The sequence below is a fragment of the Aulostomus chinensis genome, chromosome 11, assembly GCF_037954235.1.
Source record: "Aulostomus chinensis isolate RoL2024-O1b breed Wild chromosome 11, RoL_Achi_v1.0, whole genome shotgun sequence".
Classification (NCBI taxonomy): domain Eukaryota; kingdom Metazoa; phylum Chordata; class Actinopteri; order Syngnathiformes; family Aulostomidae; genus Aulostomus; species Aulostomus chinensis.
In genome coordinates this window covers 5,525,001-5,543,696 of record NC_141330.1, presented here as the reverse complement: position 1 = coordinate 5,543,696, position 18,696 = coordinate 5,525,001, and the positions used below count along the sequence as shown (strand labels likewise).

The following is an 18,696-nucleotide window of genomic DNA, read 5'->3' as shown; positions in this document are numbered from 1 at the left end:
AATACAAAAATGGAAAAAAACAAACAAAACTAAAGCACTTGTAAAAGAATCTCATTTGTTCCCCAGGTTTCTAAAGACCACGAGCACATAAACACAATTAAAACCAAGACAGATAAACCTGCATCTAAATATATATAGTTTGTCTGAGTGAATATACCTCAATTTTTCACAAGTAAAATCCATAAAACCCTTTGAATCTACAACGACAAAAGCAGTATAAAAGCTGAATTTAAACGAAACATTTGTACTTATGTTTTAAAGCCATTATTAGTCAACTTTAACGTATACAACTAAAATCCTGTACAATCTAAGGCACTTGTGGCAGCCACAAAGTTTTATACATGAAAAAAAGGCATAAAAAGGTTTATTAACTCTCCTTTGTTACAAAAGCATACAGATATTTCAATATCATTTGGTGATAGGATAAATGATGTCATCAAAAAAAAAAAAGAACAAAAAAAAAAGCATCAGCACAGCAAAGAATCAGTTGAATACTTTTTACAGTCGTAAATGTCGGTCGTCTCTGATGGATCCAAGCTGCTTTGTTTGACTCGTTATTTCCGTCACGGTTACACCACCAGGCTCTCCCGACTCACAGCTCCATTCTGGAGGACGAAAATAATCGAGTCAAAGTAAATATGGTCATACGAGTCAGAAAGACACATTCATACAGTGAAGTCTTAAAAAAAAGCAACAACAACTCAACAACAACATGCAACAACACAAGGCTTCTGAGCCATCGGGATGTTGTCATGGATACAGTTGGGTTGTGAGGAAGAGCCCAACTGCCCCGCTTGAGATTTTCGTTTTAAGATCAACATTTCCAAAAGATCTGTTGTGTGTTTCACTTGTTAATGCAGTCCTTGTTTTAACTACTGGAGATGACAATTTCATCAGAGTGGGATACATACATCTCTAACAATCAAAACAAAACAAAAAGACTTCTGCACTTTGCACAATTTGACAATTGGTTGTGGCCTATACATCCAGACGCCGGTGCAACTTCCAGGCTACATTTGTATATATGGCAGTAAATCATTGCACAAGTCAAGACATTAAAATTAGACATTACAATATTCCATTTTTAGATCTCATCAACCAGAACGAATAATGCTCTTATTAATAGGAGAGGCAGACAAACTTTCTAAGAAAGATTTCTGCTGACTACATCTGAGACTTCACCAGATAAAAGCCACGAATGATGATGAAATCCAACAAGGATGTCTCACAGACTGGAGCTGCCAATATTACAAGCATACACAAGTGGACAGGGTCTGGCTGCCCCTCGTCCACTTCATGACAAATGTCCCATAGCGTGGACACTCTCTGCGGCTACTTGTCCACTAGTGTTTTCCGCACTCTGTCCTATCAAATGATTATTTTCCATTGCTTCCTGTTCTGTTTCATACTATGCACTGAGCAGAATAGGTGGGAGGGGGGTTGGGTGTGATGGTTTTTTTTTTTTTAATGTGTATTAAGTGTTGATTTGTTCCCTTTTGTTTTCGCTCTTCTTAAAAGAAAAAGAGAATGTACACTGAAAAAGAAATGTACTGTGCTACAGCTCAAACATTTTCTTTAATAAAAGACATTTGACAAACTCAACACCATACCTGGTTGATGTTCAGTGCCATTTCTGAGAACATCGGAGTGAGAATGTCTTTGTCATCTTTTAACCAGTCTTGTGTTCAGAGGATGACTTCACCACTTCCTCTGGGTTTCACAAAGGAAAAACCCAAAGTAATTCTAAGCAGAGTTGTTCGCACAACTGAGGTTGCTAGGAAATAAAAAGACTTTAAGCACTTCCGATTAAAAGGAGGGGTTAGTTGGCAACCTGAGGTTAGAAACAACTTGAGGGCCGAGAGCTCTACTTTGCCTGAGTGATGAGAAGTAGAGTGATGATTCCACTCAGCACCAAAGCTACTCTACCAAGAAAAGAGTAGTTCTTCAACTTCTTCCCGAAAGCTGCTCTTCCACAGAAGCTGTGTGTAAATGTGAAACTGGAGGAGTTTGTGCTCAGCTCAGCCTCAGGAGGTGCAGCAACTGGGAGGAAATCAGGGTTTGTGGTCATCGTGTATAAGACGCTACATGCCGTCAAACATTGAGTGCCAGAAACTTTGATGGAATCAGGAAATTTGACACGCTTGGGTAAGTTGTTGACCTTAACGCTGATCTGGATCTGGTTTTACTGGAACTATCAGAACCGATGCCTGACTCACGAGTGTCACCGACACAAACATTGTGAAGTCCACGAGGCGTTAGACTGATCACTGACGCACTTCCCAGGAGGGGACTCGCAGGTAAAATCAGCAGTAAAGATGGAATATACTGTAACAGTACTACCTTGAAGACTATTGTGAAGTATTTGGCTTTGGTTCCACAGGATTTTAACATTTCCTTCCATCTTGAATGCTGTTGTACTGCAAATACTGACACTTGTATTTCCACTGGAATTGGGGTCTGTACTTCAAACTTCAAATATATATTTTTTGCAAACTTTAATGGTGCCGTCTTTAAAACAAACAACATTTCATAAAGCTGTCTTTCATCAATGTTATAAATGACCAATACTGAGATGCAGTTTTGATTTCCTTTTCAAAAGAGGCTACGACTTCAAGTTTTTTCACAAACGTTACTCAAAGAGCAGGAATAATTTTCAGCCCAACACGAATCGATCCATGCAGCAGGACAGCAGGTGTGGGATTGACTCAACATAAGCATGACTTCCCAAATGTACTGTTTGAAACACATAGAATCTAAGAATTATTTTATCTCATTGCTGAGGAAATACAATGTCCTTTTACAACACAAAGAATAATTCAGAACAACTTCCACTCACTTTGCGAAGGTTGCTTTTCTTAGAAGATGACACACTTTCATCTTCACTGTATGGTGGCGGCGGAGGTGGCGGATAGTCGTCCCGACGACCAGGGTGCCCGGAGGGTGGGCTCACAGGGAGTGGTGGGGGACCACGTGGCCCCCTTCCTCGGTCCGAGCGGTCACTCTCACTATCCAGCCGATCTCGGCTGCGGGCCCTCTGCTGCTCACCCATCTTCTTCCTCTCCATGGCGTCTCGCAGGAAACTGTCGTCATAGTCATCTCGTTTGGCCCTGGTGCCCCTGTCGTAACGACGATCCCTCCCCAGGTCCATCAAGTCATCACGACTGTGGCTGCGTCTCCCTGGAAGCCCACCGTAGCCATTTCTCCGGCCATTGTCAGGGGAGTAGTCACGGCGCCGGTGGTCGTCGAAGTCACGGTGGCCACTGCGAGCACTGCTGCTCCACCCATCGTCCGAGCTAAAGACACAGAAAACAGCACACCGGGTGAAAACAGAAGCTCTGAAGACACTGAACACAGTTTAACATTTATTAAAACTAACTTTTAGAGAACTAGTGTACCGTATTTAATAAGATATCCCGCACTATCTGTGCAAGCTTGTCAGAGGACCTGGAGTGGCCTTCTGGCTAGAATACCAGATAGTTGGCAACTTCTGCATCACCTTGAAAACACAGGTGCCATAGTATTTTCCACTCAGAAGGCCACAGCAGTGTTATCCCTGTTTTTACATGTATATGACACAATAACTCACCCCCTCCTGCCCCTGGGCTCATCTTGGCGGCGTTGTGGTGGGTAGTCATCCCTGCCATAGCGACGTCCAATGTCATCGAGGTTTTCCATGGAGCGGGCGCGAACACGATCCCCCATGTACCCTCCACCCCGACGTGGGTAGTCTCCTCGACGGTGGACATGCTGAGATACACTGCTGATGGTGCTCATGGCTTCATCCTGGTCATAGACTGTGGCCAATGGTGGCGGCTGAGAACGGCCCCCACGGCCCCGAGGCTCCAAGCCATCATGCAGGGAACTGACCTCACTTGCGTTATCCACTGAGGGAAGAAAAACAAATGATGCAGGCAAAATAAAGGAAACCTTTTAAAGCAAGGTGATTTATTGTATCCACTGTTATCAAGTGCACCGTTTGTATTTAACAGAAACCACAGGAGGAAATAATACTCCTTCACTCACAGCGGTTATAGTTGGCGGGTCTAGATGGATCAAGGTTGGCCAGCTCTCTCTCCATGTAGTAAATAGCACGTGTGGCGTTGCCATCAGGGTCCACTTGGATACGATATCCACTCCGAGCTGGTGAAAACGTGACAGAGATTCACATTTCAGCTTCTCAAGACTCACTGAAACACTTTGAATTAAACCGCTTTCTGAAGGAGAACCTCAAACTGAGTGAAAAAAGGCTTTTCCTGTCACCTGGTATTTGACCAATCTGCCCCAAAGTTAATCAGTCTGTCCTCGGCTCATTCTACTACACACCTCCACCAACTTCGTTGAAAACTGGCAGAGATAGTTTTTGTGTACAGGCATGACCTCCTTGGCAGAGGTAACCGATTTTGAACAGACATATTTGATTTACCTGATTTAGGGTCAAATTAAGATGATGAGATGCTTAGTACATTTAACATCATAGTATAATGTGTCCCTCAAATATTCAGAGTGAGAGATGCACAGCAAAAGAAATGCAGGATGTCAGGAAATGCTTGTTACGAGTTTTGTTGACGAATGTTCTGACGTGGTAAATGTGATCTTATTACAAGTCCTGTTTTATCCTAAAACAAACAAATTAGAATTAAGAGAGTTTTAAACATCCCAAAAACAGAAAAAGATGTTTAATAAATTGACATCAGACTATATCTCTTTAATGAATTGAATGTATAGGCTGCAGAAAGACCTAACGTCTTAACACACTGCTGGACAGAAAAAGTACTTCAACTTTAAACTGTCGAAAGATTCTCCTGATTTGTGGTATGAGGATGATAAGGGAAGGTCCTTAGATAAAATTAGCTTTCAGTTCAGCTTGTTAAAAAAAACTGCTATTAGCAACAGCTATAATTGTTGTTGTTGAACAGTTGTGTGATAAATTTCCCTCATAGTGGTAGATTATACAGGAAACCATTGTTTCATAGTGACTATTGCCCTGGGGTCCTTTTCCCTTTTCTGAAACTCAATTTCTATAAGAAGAGAGGAGCCCTAATCTGACACACCCAAAAATCCCCTCTGCACTTGTGAGTTGCAGTAATTTCCCGCTGGTACATGTTAATGATCAAAAAACCTATTTATATAGATATCACTATGGCAATGTCCTGGAGTACGTTCACGTAGCGGTGCAGCTGTCACACCCCCACCAGAGGAGAGAGACTCGGTGGATGAAACCACGCAGACAAGGTCTGAACATGATTTGAGACATTTCTAAGAATCCAGTATCTGTTTCCATTTACTTACTGTGGTCTCCTCCACCGTTTTGGTCATGTAACAGAGGCACCTGGGAGCCCTGGCCCACTGCAAATAATGAAGCAAATTTATATACGGAATCAACACGATGTAAGGGAACATTTCTTGTTATTGTTTATGATGTCATAATAAAAGCAAGTGGTTTATCATTCTGAAAGCTGCCATGGGACAAAAAAAAAAAAAGAATTCTCAAGTGGTTTGAGCTCACCTGAGCTGGCTCCATCGTAGTCTCGACTGTAACCATTCTGGGGCGGTGGGGGCCCGGCTCCGTTGGGCAGGGGAAGAAGGGGCATGGCAGGCTGGTTCAGAGGGCCACCGTATGCTGGCTGAGCATACATACTGGGAGCATAGAGGGTTGGGGCATAGTTGCTGGGAATACCTTTCTTCACTGCTTTTCCTGCCTCGTACACTGCAAGGTCATGCAGAACACACACACACACACACACACACACACACACACACACACAAACAAATGTGTTAAAATAAATAAAATCACACAAGTCTCGCACAGCAGGGTTACGTACAAATGGTAAATATGGACTCAATTTTATATAGCGCTTTTCTACCTTAGCGGCACTCAAAGCACTCTACAGTGTTGTCTCATTCACCCATTCACACACACACACACACACTTACACACTGATGGTGGAACCTACTCATCAGGAGCAATTATGGGTTCAGTATCTTGCTCAAGGACACTTCAACATGGTCACCGGAGTCAAGGATCGAACCAGCGAACCTTTGGTTGCTAGACGGCCACTCTACCCCTGAGCCATGCCGCCACAATGAGAATAATCAATTTCAGTAATTCTCGTGTGACAGAAATGTCAAAGTCAAATAGATAAAATAGAAATTTTATACACGGACAGGACATATTCGATATATTTGTCCATGTTTTCCAAGTGTTGTACGACCAGCAACCTGATCCACAATTCAATGCAAAATGTTTTGAAAACTGCTAGAAAATAACAAAGGCTAAACGTTTCGAAAAAAAACACCTCCTGTATTTACTTTGGCAAAGAGAAGATATAAATGAAAGCCAGCTGTGTGAGAAAAGGACCAAGGAAAGTGCAAGAGATTTTAAGCATTAAGAATAATCTTCCTCTTACTCATCATCCACCTTTGTTTTCGGCAGCACCACAGCACTGAGACTGTTAAGGTTAAGGTTAATGTTGCTCCACTGACTACAAAATTGGGTGGGTGGGACTTTGCGGAGTTCCCCAAGGTTCCGTCCCCGGGCCTCTTCTTCTCAATATTAAAATATATCCCAGTCACACAGATAGCGGAAAAAAATATTAGTCTTCATAACTATGCAGATGATACATAACTAAATATCAGAGTGTCATCAGGAGACTGTGGCCCTGTACAGGCGCTGAATAAATGTATTGAACAGATAAATGAGTGGATGTGCCAGAATTTTCTACAGCTAAACAAGGATAAAACAGAGACAGTTGTTTTGGCGCTAAGGAGAGGAGGTCAGAAGTCTGCAGAAAGTTCCATCCATTGGAACTTAAAAACTCAGACCAGGCCAAAAATTTTGGTGTAGTCATGGAATTAGGACTCAATTTTGAAAAGCATATAGAGAAAATTACAAAGTCTGCCTACATTGATCTGAAGAACACATCTAGGATAAAAAGAATAATGTCACAGCAGGACTTGGAAAAACTTGTCTTATCTTTAGTAGGCTTGATTATTGCAATGGTATCTTACCATGTCTGACTGACTGACTGACTGACTAACACCTGCAGCTAAATCTTTACACTGGCTCCCTGTCTGTCAGAGGATGGCTTTCACAATACACCTGCTAGTCTATAAAGCTTGAAATGGTTTGGAGCCAAATTTATCAGAGACCTCCTTATAGAGCGGTGGTTGGCAACCCGCGGCTCTAGAGCCGCATGCGGCTCTTTAGTGCTGCCCTAGTGGCTCCCTGGAGCTTTTTCAAAAATGTCTGAAAATGGAAAAAGATGGGGGAGGGAAATATATTTTTTGTTTTAATATGGTTTCTGTAGGAGGACAAACATGACACAAACATTCTTAACGTTTTCCAATGCTGTAAAAATGTGTAGAATAAATATTAAATTTCAACATTTCTGTCAACGAAGATTTGCGTCATAGCCTGCGACACGCGTTTCTATCAGCAGGGCAGGATGCCAGGCAGGCGGCTGTTGTAAACAAACCCGCGGCTGTGTGATGCGCCATGGATCCCAAAGGGAAAAAGAGAAAAATAACTGAGGAGAAACGAGGATTCAATGTTTCTTGGACCGAATCATTTGCAGTCATTGCCAACGCGGAAGGATTGCCTGAATGTTTGCTCTGTAGTGAGAAGTTGTCAAATAACAAAAAGAGTAATGTGGAAAGACATTTCCAGGGAAGGCATGCTACATTTGCAGCCGAGTACCCAGTTGGGAGTGAGAGAAAAAGTGCGATTGCATTACTTCTGGAGAAATTAGAGGAGCGCAAAAATAGCTTTAAGAAGTGGATTGCATCTCCAAACACCACTACTGCTGCAAGTTTTGTTGCAACCCGGGAGATAATAAAGCGTGGAAAACCCTTCACAGATGGTGACTACATGAAGGAGTCATTCATCAACATATCAGAACACCTATTTGCAGACTTCAAAAACAAAACCGAGACAATACAGAAAATTAAAGACATGCCTCTCTCTGCTAAGACAGTGAAGGAAAGGGCCATTAAAATGGCAGGCAACATCACCGATCAGCAAATCAAGGACATTAATTCAGCGCCAGCATACTCAATTGCCTGTGATGTGATCGATATTGAACAGACTGCGCTTTTATGCAGGTATGTGAACTCCGATGGGCCGCAAGAAGAAATGATCCAATTAATACCACTGAAAGGCCAAACACGGGGGGAGGACATATGTGAGGCTGTGCTGAAGTGTTTAAATGACAATGGAATAAACACCAACCACCTGATTTCAGTGGCTACAGATGGGGCACCCAGCATGAGAGGATCAAAAAGGGGGTTTGTGACTTTGCTAAAGAAAGCATTGGATCGAAATCTGCTTGCATTCCACTGCATCTTGCATCAAGAGGCACTGTGTGCACAAACATTCCCATCGGAGTGTATGGCGGTGGTGAACCTTGTCATCGAGATGGTGAACAAGATAATTGCAAAAGCATTGAACCACCGTCAGTTCCGTGCATTGCTTGATGAAGTTGACAGCGAATATTCCGATCTCCTGCTACACAACAAAGTCCGATGGCTGTCCAGGGGTGAGGTTTTGTGTCGCTTTGTGGCTTGTTTAGAACACGTGAAAACATTCCTGAAAAGCAAAGACCTTAACTACCCGCAACTGGAAGATACCGAGTGGCTCGAAAAACTGCACTTTATGGTGGATATGACAAGCCACTTTAACAAGCTGAATGAAAGTCTCCAAGGGCGGGGAAACACTGCACTGCAAATGCTGGAAGCTGTTTTGTCATTCGAGCGCAAGCTGACTGTCTTTGCCAGAGATGTGCAGCGAGGCACGTTCTCCCACTTCCCCTCCCTGAGAGAATTCAAAGAAGCCCATCACGATCACACACTCAACGGTGATTATTTACAAGGTGCGATCGTTGATATGCAAACTGCATTTGGGAGCAGATTTTTGCGAGTTCCGAAAGGAAAAAATGACACCGTCTTTCCCTGTCACACCCCTGGAGATTGACCCGTCCTTGTTGAGCACATTCCCAGGAGTAAATCAAGCTGACCTTGAAATGGAAATGGCTGATATAGCCGAAAAAGATTTATGGGTGTCCAAATTCAAACGTCTGACAGCCGAGCTTGAAGACGTCACTCGCCAGAGAGCCCAGCTTGCCCAAAGCCACAAATGGAGCGAAATGGAAAGCCTCCCAACACCCGAGAAACTTGTCTATGACACATGGAATGCTCTTCCTGACAGTTATAGGAACATGAAGACATATGCATTTGGAGTATTATCCATCTTTGGATCAACATACCTGTGCGAGCAGATATTCTCAAACATGAACTACATCAAATCAAAATATCGCACCCGCCTCACAGATGAGAGCTTGCAGTCCTGCGTCAAGATTAAAGTTACATCTTACATGCCCGATGTTGAGAAGCTGACCAGTGATGTCCGAAAACAGAAGTCACATTAAACGGGTAAGAACACAATCCTGTCATAGGCACATATTTAGTAACAAAGTGGCTGTTTTTATAAAGTGATTTCTGATTTTTGTCAGTATATATTTGGAATGACACTTAGGGATATTATTGTGTTTTGTTGCTCAGGTCCGAGGACAGCTGCGTTGGTTGCGTGTCAAAAGAGAAGAGGATGCTGCTGCGTTTCACCCTTGCACTGACTTGCTTGGCATTTGCACAGAAATCAAACTTAAACTGTATTAATTTGATTTTATATACTTTATCTTTTCAAAAGGCTGCTGTTTTATTTTTATAAATGCAGGCTGCGTTTTATTGCACTGTTTGTTGCCCAGATAAGGGGCACGTTATGCACGTTCCATTTTGATGTTGTTTTTTCGAATCCTCAAAATAAAAATGACATCAAGAATCTGATTTCTTAATTGCATTTCTTTAATTTCATCAAAGCAATGAAACATAATTCATTAATATTTTAATGAAGTTAAACTTGAGGCGGCATCGTACAACAGAGTAGTCACGTGGTGCGTCATTCTCTACAGGATGCACTGCAGGGAAAATAAACATTTAATCATGAAGGCTCATTATGTATTTGTAGCCAACTTAGTAATTTTGACAGTAGGCTAATATCGCTAATATAGATACATACAGCATGTGTTGCCTTCATTATAAGGCTTATTTAAGGCTTTTAATTTTTTGTGGCTCCAGACATATTTGTTTTTTGTTTTTTTGGTCCAATATGGCTCTTTCAACATTTTGGGTTGCTGACCCCTGTTATAGAGTGTGAACCATCCAGAACACTGAGGTCATCTGGGTCAGGCCTGCTCACTGTTCCCAGAGTCAGAACTAAACATGGGGAAGCAGCATTCAGATTCTATGCTCCCTTTATCTGGAACCAACTCCCAGAAAAATGTAGACAAGCCAAAAAAAACTGAGTTCCTTTAAAATCAAGGTTAAAAACCTCACCTATTTAATATTGCTTTTAAGTAGATAATATTAACTCTTTACTGCACTGTAACTTCACGCTTTAACCTCGAGTTTTTTTAATTCATTTTCTTCATTTAATGATTGTTTAAATGTCTTTTTTTAATGAATGAGTTTTGAATTGTGCATTTGTATATTTTTCTTCCTTCTGCTCTCTGTTTTAATGTGTCTGTAAAGCACTTTGAATCACCTTGTTGTTGAATTGTGCTATACAAATAAACTGGCCTTGTCTTGCCTGAGCTGCGTGCCACCAACTGGAAGCTGGTTTGGGGTGAAGAGACACTGTAGCCTCCACTTTCCGTTGTTATCAGTCTGCAACTTTGCATACCCTGGCTGGTCCACCAACTGACCAATGAGTGCCCCAATTTGCAACCACACATACTATGAAGCCATTGAGTGAACAAATGCTGATTTATCGCTTTTACATTTGATACTCACATGCACGTGGACAACAGCAACGGTCAGGGCAGCAGGGGCAGCTGACATAGCAGCAGCAGGTGTGTGGACAACACTGACACCAACAGATGCCGATCAGGAGCAGCAGCAACAGGAAGCCAAGCACGACCAGGACAACCAGGAGCCAGTCTGTGAGGGCCAGCAAAGATGTATCACATAACATTTCAAACAGGTTTCACATGTTCAATCCACAAGAGTTTTTCTTCTTATAAAAGGGGAACATAATCGGAGGCGAAAGAAGATGTATTTTCACCCTACATTCTTTTATTAGAATAAAGAGTATTTTTAGAAATGTCCTCTGAGTTGACAAAGATTCACACCCCTAATCACTAAAGGGGTGCGTTTTGGAATGGAGTAGAGTGATAAATGCCAAAAACAGCAATGGTAAAAATACATTTACCATTACGAACAGGCTTTTTATCAATCTCAAGTGATATGAATGCATATTTGGGAAGCATTCAAACAGTAGCAGAATTCTTCCACTTCCACTCCAACGTGATCCCAATCATTCGCCCTACTGCCTTTTGTTTATGGATGTCAAATTATCTGGTTAACACTTAACACGTTCCTTGTCCGTTATTCATTTTCAGATGTAATTTTGCTATAAACATCACATGTCTATCCGAGGAGTTTCATCAAACCAGTAAAACCAGTTCGTCCTTTTACCCAAGTCTGTAAATAAGTTCAGACAACACATGACACAAGGATAGAAAAACATCCCATCGAGGGGAGACATGAAAACAAAATCGAAGCTGTCCTGGTAGAAACAGACTGAACACATGTACGGCTGTGCTCACAGACACAGATGGAGCGAACCTGGGAAAGACCTGTGCTGCATGATTGATTAATTACAATCACAATGTCGCTGCAACAAAGGCTGCAATTTAGTTTAAATAACTGTGCACGTGACAACTAATTCACTGGGTTCATCGATGATCAGTCGGCCGCCTGCGTGGAGCGGCTGAACTGATGGTGAAAAAGAACACGACCTCTCACACACGGTGACGTTGAACGGAAACACACGAAAACACTGCAAGTCACTGCGTCCCGTCAACTGAGACGGCACCGAGAAATGAACAGTATGAAAAGCCATGTGAGTGAAAGCACACGCGAGTGAAGACAAAGACACAACTGAGAAACAACAACAACAAAGCCAAACGAAACAACAACAAAGAGCAATTCTAGACAGGTTTGCAGGCGTCACACCATACATCAAGACTTAAAAAATGTAAAGAAATCACAGACTCTCGAACAAACAACGTGTTAGCAAAGATGAGCTTCAGAAAATGTTCACAACACTGTACAGTGGGTACAGATATGCTGACATTGAGCTTTACAAGAGGTGTCTTGTGGGAGGCTTTGGCTGCACAGCATGGTTAGCATTTAGCTTTTTTTTTTTTTCCAAATTCTTTTTATATACTAAGATATTCTAAAGCAGCACTGTGACAATTTTAGTTTTTGGATTTTTCCTACCATTTAGCATCCGTATCTTGTGTAAATTTTCAAAAGGCAATACTGTCAGCTATAACAACTGTTAACGATAATCACAATCACACTCTTCTCCTAAATCACGCAGCACCACACCTTTGCTTTGAAACCAGGCAGCTTATCTCTCCTGGCTTCAAGTCAAACACAGGAGCTGAGTCATGTTATAGAGGGAGGCATGGAAGCAGATGTAGAGGAGTTGTGGTTATAGACAGAAGCTTTATCAACACGACGGTTGATAATATCTGCATCACAGGGTGTGAAAGGAAGCTCTGGGTGAGTCATATTCTCTACACTGTGGGGCATGATGGTGGCCAAGTCTACGGCCTGAAATGTTCAAACTCTTTTAAACATTAAAAGCTTTTGAATGCATGAAAACCTGGCAGACGTTAATTAATGCAGATTTTCTACAAAAAAAAATGTTTGCCACTGTACCCTCACCCTTACTACAGCTAAAACACAACTGATCAATGAGAGCTTGTACTACCTTCCATAAACAGTAAGTCAATGCCAGGCAGGAGGTCAGTAGTATTTGACTTTCTCTCTGTGAAAGAAGGATAAAGCCACAGTTACTTTAAATTGCCCTGTGAGTATCTAATGTTACTGCTAAGCCACTCATGGGTGTTTATTTACAACCAAGCAGCAGGAGAGTAAAACTGCCCACACACACCGTTTTATCGGTCACTTGCAAATGCTAGCAGGCCAAGCGTAGCCAAATATTTGTTCTTAATTACCTTAAAGTCTGTGTTATTAAAACGAGCCACCTGTGATTGGCAGGAGCAGAGGATAGAAAGAGGAAGCATAAAAAGGAAACGAAGAGGGGGATCTCACACAGACCGCAGCATCTTACCCAGCACAATTAGCTCTGTGTAGCCTTCACCGTTTCCCGAAAGGTCCTGGGAGGAAGTCACAGTGCACAGATAGACGCCGCTGTCACCCCATGCAGTCTGTGCGATGTTCAGATCAGCATCTGAGAAACAGTAAATGCTTCTTAGTATGACTCAAGGTCTTTTTTTAGCTGTTAACCCCTGACTAATAATTACAACTCTGTTTTATCAAGCATGAGGACAACAAAAAAAACACCCCCAAAAAAGGCGCAGCGCTGTTTTCGTAATAACAAAATCTGCAATTATTTAAATACATAGAAAAAGAAAAAATTATTTGGCAAAACTTGAGACATTTTTGCTATAATTGTGCAGTCGTTTTCAAAATTATGGAAGGGTATTTTTGTAGTTATGTAATTGCCCAGTCTGACATCCCAACTGCAATTCGATCAGTGTCGCACCACTAATATTGATCAAGAAGCAACATTACTGATCAGCATTGCTCGATCGGCAATAAAATGTCCACTCAGAAATACACAGGATTGAATTTGTCTTCATTCAAAGATGGAGTGCTAAGGTTGTTCAATGTTTAGAAGTGTTTTCTTAGCATGTACAAAATATAAATACCGCAGGAAAGTTGCACAGATAATGAGGACACTGGCGTATATACAAAGTATTGGCCAAACTGATTGTAAACCATATCCGCAAAAATTCTAGTATCACAATCACATTCAATGATGTATTTAGTGGTTGGTTGTTTTTTTTTTAATCTACAAATTTAAGTTATGGTGGAGCTGCAAACAACAAAGGCTGTGTAATTCACGATTTAAACCCAAGATGAAACGAATGAAGGTTGTAAATACACCTAACATAGTTAAGTTGTACGATAAAGATGTGAACATTTACCATAAGAGGGATTTGTAATGACACACCATTGAAAATACAACACCGCACATCGAGGAATCTTTGAAGGTAGTTTCTTTTTGTTAGTTTTTGCACGTCTCACTCCTTCTCGTCCTTCACAAATCAACTCACTGTTTGTAATGGTGATCTTGCGCCCCTGGTACTCTTGACTGAGTGTAACTGCATTGCCTTCCTTGGACGCCACTATGCGCACCGTCCTCTGGTTGTCGGCACACTCGATGTTGGGGTCATAGTTGGGGTTGTTCTGAGACAGTAAGTTTTCAGCACTGCTGGGATTCAACGCAGCCTGGATGGGGTCCCGGCAGTACGACTTGTACCGCCATGTGACGACAGGAGGTGTAGTGGCGGTCGTATCATAGTTGCAAATGAGGGTAACAGGCTGGAACAGAATAACAATGTACCTCTTGGTAGGGACGGTGACAGAGACGGCCATGGTGGACTCTGAGGAAGAGAGTTTTGGATGAGTGATAGATGATGATGACGAACAGCAATATTACAACTCAACTACTGAACACACAAGAGGGCAAGAATTAAAAAAAAACCCTTGGACAGCAAGTTGTGGCAAACCCTTGTTCGTCACTGAATGAGTCACAGAACGCCAGCGAGGATCAATACAAGCTGATGAGTCAAAAGTTTATTTATATTTGATGACAGAGAGAATTTTTTTTTTTTAATTTCTTTCGGCCAAAGATTCATTCCACCGGTTGTGCTCACAGCACCTTCACTAATGTGACTGACTTACCTCTTAAGCAGCAACGTTCACCAAATTGCTCGCCTTAGAAGGGGGAGGGGAAGAATGATCAGATCATCTAACGATCTATTTAAAACTAATCAGTCTGTGTTTTAAATAATCTGCCATGCATGCCTGCGATTAGATGTGTCCTAATACTGTCCACTTGCTGTACTTTCATTTTCTCCTATTTCATTTGTCAGGGGCCATGTGGCAAAGACTTTAGTGCTCTGCAGCAGATACGGCTAATCTGCAGTGCATTCCCTGGGCAAAGAGACATAAAATCACTACGAAACACAAAACATACAACACACCACACCTCCCACCCCTGCTTCCTTCTATGCCCACAAAAGTAAACACAGCCACAGGAGCGTCAGCAGATACTCCGTTCTGATCTGCTTACCAGTGTGGTGAGAAAATTTTAAGATTCGCCGAGTTTCACTCAAGTCTCTTTTTCTTTCCTCGTCAAGGACGAGGAAATACCATGGCTAGTATAAACTTTATGGGCCTTCATCATGGGCCAGGAATCCAACATAAATGTAACATTTTTAGATGTTTGTGTTTTTGAGCATTCACAAAATGTAAATATCCCACACTTGTGTGTGTGTGTGTGTTAATACAGATAATACTGATATCTGTAAATATCCACAACTGACCACTGACTTCTAAAATATAAGTATAACAAAAATTTGGCAAAAAAAACCCAAAACAAAACATATATGGTGGAGCCCTAACAAGTGTGTCCTTGATGCTGTAGAATATGAGAATGAAACCACAGAACTTTGTTTTGTCCTCTCTCACGGTCGTGACTCAACAGTGTAAAATACAATCCTATTTTGTCTGTCCTGTCTGACTAATGTCACCTATTTGACAGCAGTTTCGGCTCAAATGACAATGAAACCTACTGTGCAGCAGGCACCTTCCTGTTGATGGCACGAGTATTTCATTTTTGTTACAACTACACTATGTTCGGGCCACTTCTTTTATTTTCTCAACAAATGGGGAGCTGACTGAACTAATTTCTAATTATTTTCTGAGCCCTTTTAGTGTTTATCTGCCCCAACAGAGAGTGAGACGGCCTCCGCCTGCTCCTGGTCTACATCTTCATCCGCCACATATGGCGAGTTAAATTATGGCAACCCCAACTGTATTTTTCTGGGCTTAACACCCACAACATTTAAACAACTGAAATGATGAAAACTTTTTTTTTTTTTTTTAAAACAACAACATAGTTATCGAACTTTGTAAAAAACGCTTTAATTAAAGTCTCTATTATATTTTGACTGTCAGTACTGTGTTGCTCAATTCTGTACAAAAACATGTTGCCTAACCCGAGTAATCAAACAAAAAAAACACCCACTGTCTAATGGGTAGTTATGCATGTAATTATAGTTTTTAAAATTAAATGTTTAAAACTATCAAATATCACTGGCGCTGGACACGTCATATAAAGGCCTACTACAGAATCTGCATGAAACATGAACACATTTACGAATGAATTCACCAGAATTAAGTGAGCGAGGTAGAAAGAAACCATCTGCGGAATTTCACGGAAGAGGGCCCACCCTGTTTGGCCCCAAAGAAAAAAAACAACTTACCTGTAGCCATTAAGGCGGCAAAGATTAACCTCCAAAACATCTTTAATCCGTTTTCCTTTGGGTCTCGGTCGACTTTTCTTTCGTTAACTGCTCAAACACACGCCAAAAAGTTCAGGATATACATAATATTGAGCGGTACTGTACTTTTCCACAGCCAGGTAATGGCACCTCCATTTTGTGACGATCTAGTTTATTGGTGGAGGGGAGTACATACACGCCTGACGTCAGACACGTAGCCAACAGGTGAGCTTCCAGACACAGGTTGCGAAATAAAGAGGTGGGAAATTCGCTTTGGATCGCACGTTGTTGGGCGGCTGTGGGGCAGTTTGACAATAGTACTTCAGTTCACAGCAGAAATACGGCTCAGAAATACAAACCAGTATTTTCCGTTTGTCGACATCATCCTTAAATGATATGAGTGCTGGACAAAGTGACGAGGTGTCACCTACGTGTCAGTTGGTACGCTCCAGCCGGGGACAGCCTTATCGCAGCATTCCTTGTTAATGTTCAACCCGTCGGTGTTTGTGTGCGGAGGTCCACTGTCTCTTGCTGGAGGAAAGGAGGTTAATAGGCTATATTGTGGTGGAATGTGTCGAGGCCTGCTATGGTGCAGCGAAGTAGTGACAAATTTATATTTGTTTGCATACATTTTTCAGGTTCACAACAGGAGGATTAATCAGCCACTGTAAAAAAATCATTCCATGGCTCCGCATCAACACAAAAATAAAGCCTGAGCTTTGGTGTCATCTGGAGAGTTGGGATTTCCACGAAAGGAATTCATTGTCATATAATACTTGGATGTGGAGGTTGAGTTTGATAATTAAATGTGTACAGCATTGTAAAATAATGTGTGTTGATATTACATTACACATTACAAAATGTGCATTTTTTTTTATATGTATTTGAAACTTTTCCCAATGGAAAAAAACAAAAACACAGCTGTCCTGGAGGGGAACACCTTCAGTATCAGAACTTTGGATGCCGTTATAGCAGGTGTCTCACTTGGATCAAAGCGTGTGTTTGTGCTGGGCACTGACACTGACAGCTTGGAGGAAGTGCTAGAGTGGGTGGATGGCATCTGTTAGGTCAGGCAAGTGGCCTCCAGTCTTCACCATTCCGTGGTTAATCATTAATGTCTCCCAATAACCCCACGTGGTGTCATACCATCCATCCATCCAGCCATCCAGCCATCCTCTTCCACTTATCCTGTTGAGCATCGTGGGGGGTGGAGCCTATCCCAGCAGCATTAAGGTGAGGGCAGGGTTCACCCTGGACAGGTCACCAGTCCATCGCAGGGCCAACACATATAGACAGACAACCATTCACACTTATAGCCACACCTACGGTCAATTTAGAGTATCAATCAGCCTCGTCCCCTCTTGATGTCTTTGGACTGTGGGAGGAAGCCAGAGTACCAGAGAGAACCCACACAGGAACAGGGAGAACACGGAGACTCACACAGAAAGATCCCGTGCCCGAGCTGGGACTCGAACTCTGAACCTTCTTGCTGTGAGGGGACAGTGCAAACCGCTGCACCACCGTGCCGCCTCCCCAGGTCATACCATACCATTCTTTGAAATTCTTTTTCTCACTGTAGGGGATAGCGCTGCTGAGTACCTGGTGGGAAACCACGCTGTACTGTGCTGTCTCCAAGTTTAATTTTGACTCACACTGTCACCTTTCTCCTCTACCTGACCTACTTTTTCCAGTTCAAGCTCTGACATCACTACCACGAGCACTTTGTCCGTCATGCACTTCACAAGCTAACAGCTGCTGGTGTGGCATATTGAGACTTTGCACTTCCACGCCCTTTTCAGTGCAGTTGTCGTGAAAGCAACTCTACCGCTCTCTGCTCCTGTAATTGCGCCCCATGAAGATAAATAAAGTTTTATTGATTCGGAATTATTGGCAGCTTTCCTGACAGGTCTTTGTCCCAACACATTAATTACAAGCCTTTCTTTACGTTTATCCACCACTTGGAGCAAACAGTAACTGTATGCCCCCACACTCTCTCTGTGCTTGTGTTCCCTCTGGTGTAACCTTGCACTCTCACGTATCACATTCACTATATTATATGACACCTCATCGTACTTGACGAAGGAGACACAACACACACTGTAACACTTGTGTCATGTGTGCTTCCTGCAGCATAATCACATTCCAGTTAAAACTTTTTTGAGCGTTAACTAGTCCCTGCTGCTACCAGTCCTGTTCCGCGACGACGTGTGGGCTACTGGGACAATCCAACACGTGGTGTTGATGCTTTATCTTGAAT

At 42.2% G+C, this 18,696-nt stretch overlaps 2 protein-coding genes across 3 annotated transcripts in view; both read right to left on the bottom strand.

Annotated features, from left to right (window-relative positions):
* Positions 1-440: 440 nt before the first annotated feature.
* Positions 441-16,605, bottom strand: lsr (lipolysis stimulated lipoprotein receptor). 2 transcript variants are annotated; one of them, XM_086217921.1, is made up of 11 exons: positions 16,422-16,605; positions 14,205-14,534; positions 13,196-13,315; positions 12,833-12,889; positions 10,843-10,989; positions 5,507-5,707; positions 5,290-5,346; positions 4,024-4,140; positions 3,587-3,884; positions 2,837-3,293; positions 441-605 (listed from the first exon to the last, which is right to left on the bottom strand). In XM_086217921.1, the coding sequence occupies exons 1-11, from the start codon at positions 16,459-16,461 to the stop codon at positions 570-572; spliced, it is 1,860 nt and encodes a 619-aa protein (XP_086074047.1). In that variant the 5' UTR covers positions 16,462-16,605; the 3' UTR covers positions 441-569. The 2 variants fall into 2 exon arrangements, with proteins under 2 accessions (XP_086074047.1, XP_086074048.1); XM_086217922.1 differs by lacking the exon at positions 12,833-12,889.
* A 163-nt stretch (positions 16,606-16,768) lies between these two features.
* The window catches only part of LOC147252975 (uncharacterized), a 7,095-nt gene continuing 5,167 nt past the window's right edge, over positions 16,769-18,696 (bottom strand). Inside the window, exon 9 of the mRNA XM_086217923.1 lies at positions 16,769-16,970. Within this exon, the coding sequence (XP_086074049.1) occupies positions 16,929-16,970 (42 nt within the window). The 3' untranslated portion in view covers positions 16,769-16,928. The remainder of the gene's footprint in view (positions 16,971-18,696) is intronic.

Bases quoted from the DNA above. Each gene is read 5' to 3' on its own strand.
- lsr (XM_086217921.1), bottom strand. From the start codon at position 16,461: ATGTTTTGGAGGTTAATCTTTGCCGCCTTAATGGCTACAG. The intron at 5,708-10,842 runs GTGAGTATCAAA...ATGACCTTGCAG, and splicing joins TTGCTGTTGTCCACGTGCAT to TGTACGAGGCAGGAAAAGCA. The intron at 606-2,836 runs GTGAGTGGAAGT...TTCGTCCTCCAG, and splicing joins AGAAAAGCAACCTTCGCAAA to AATGGAGCTGTGAGTCGGGA.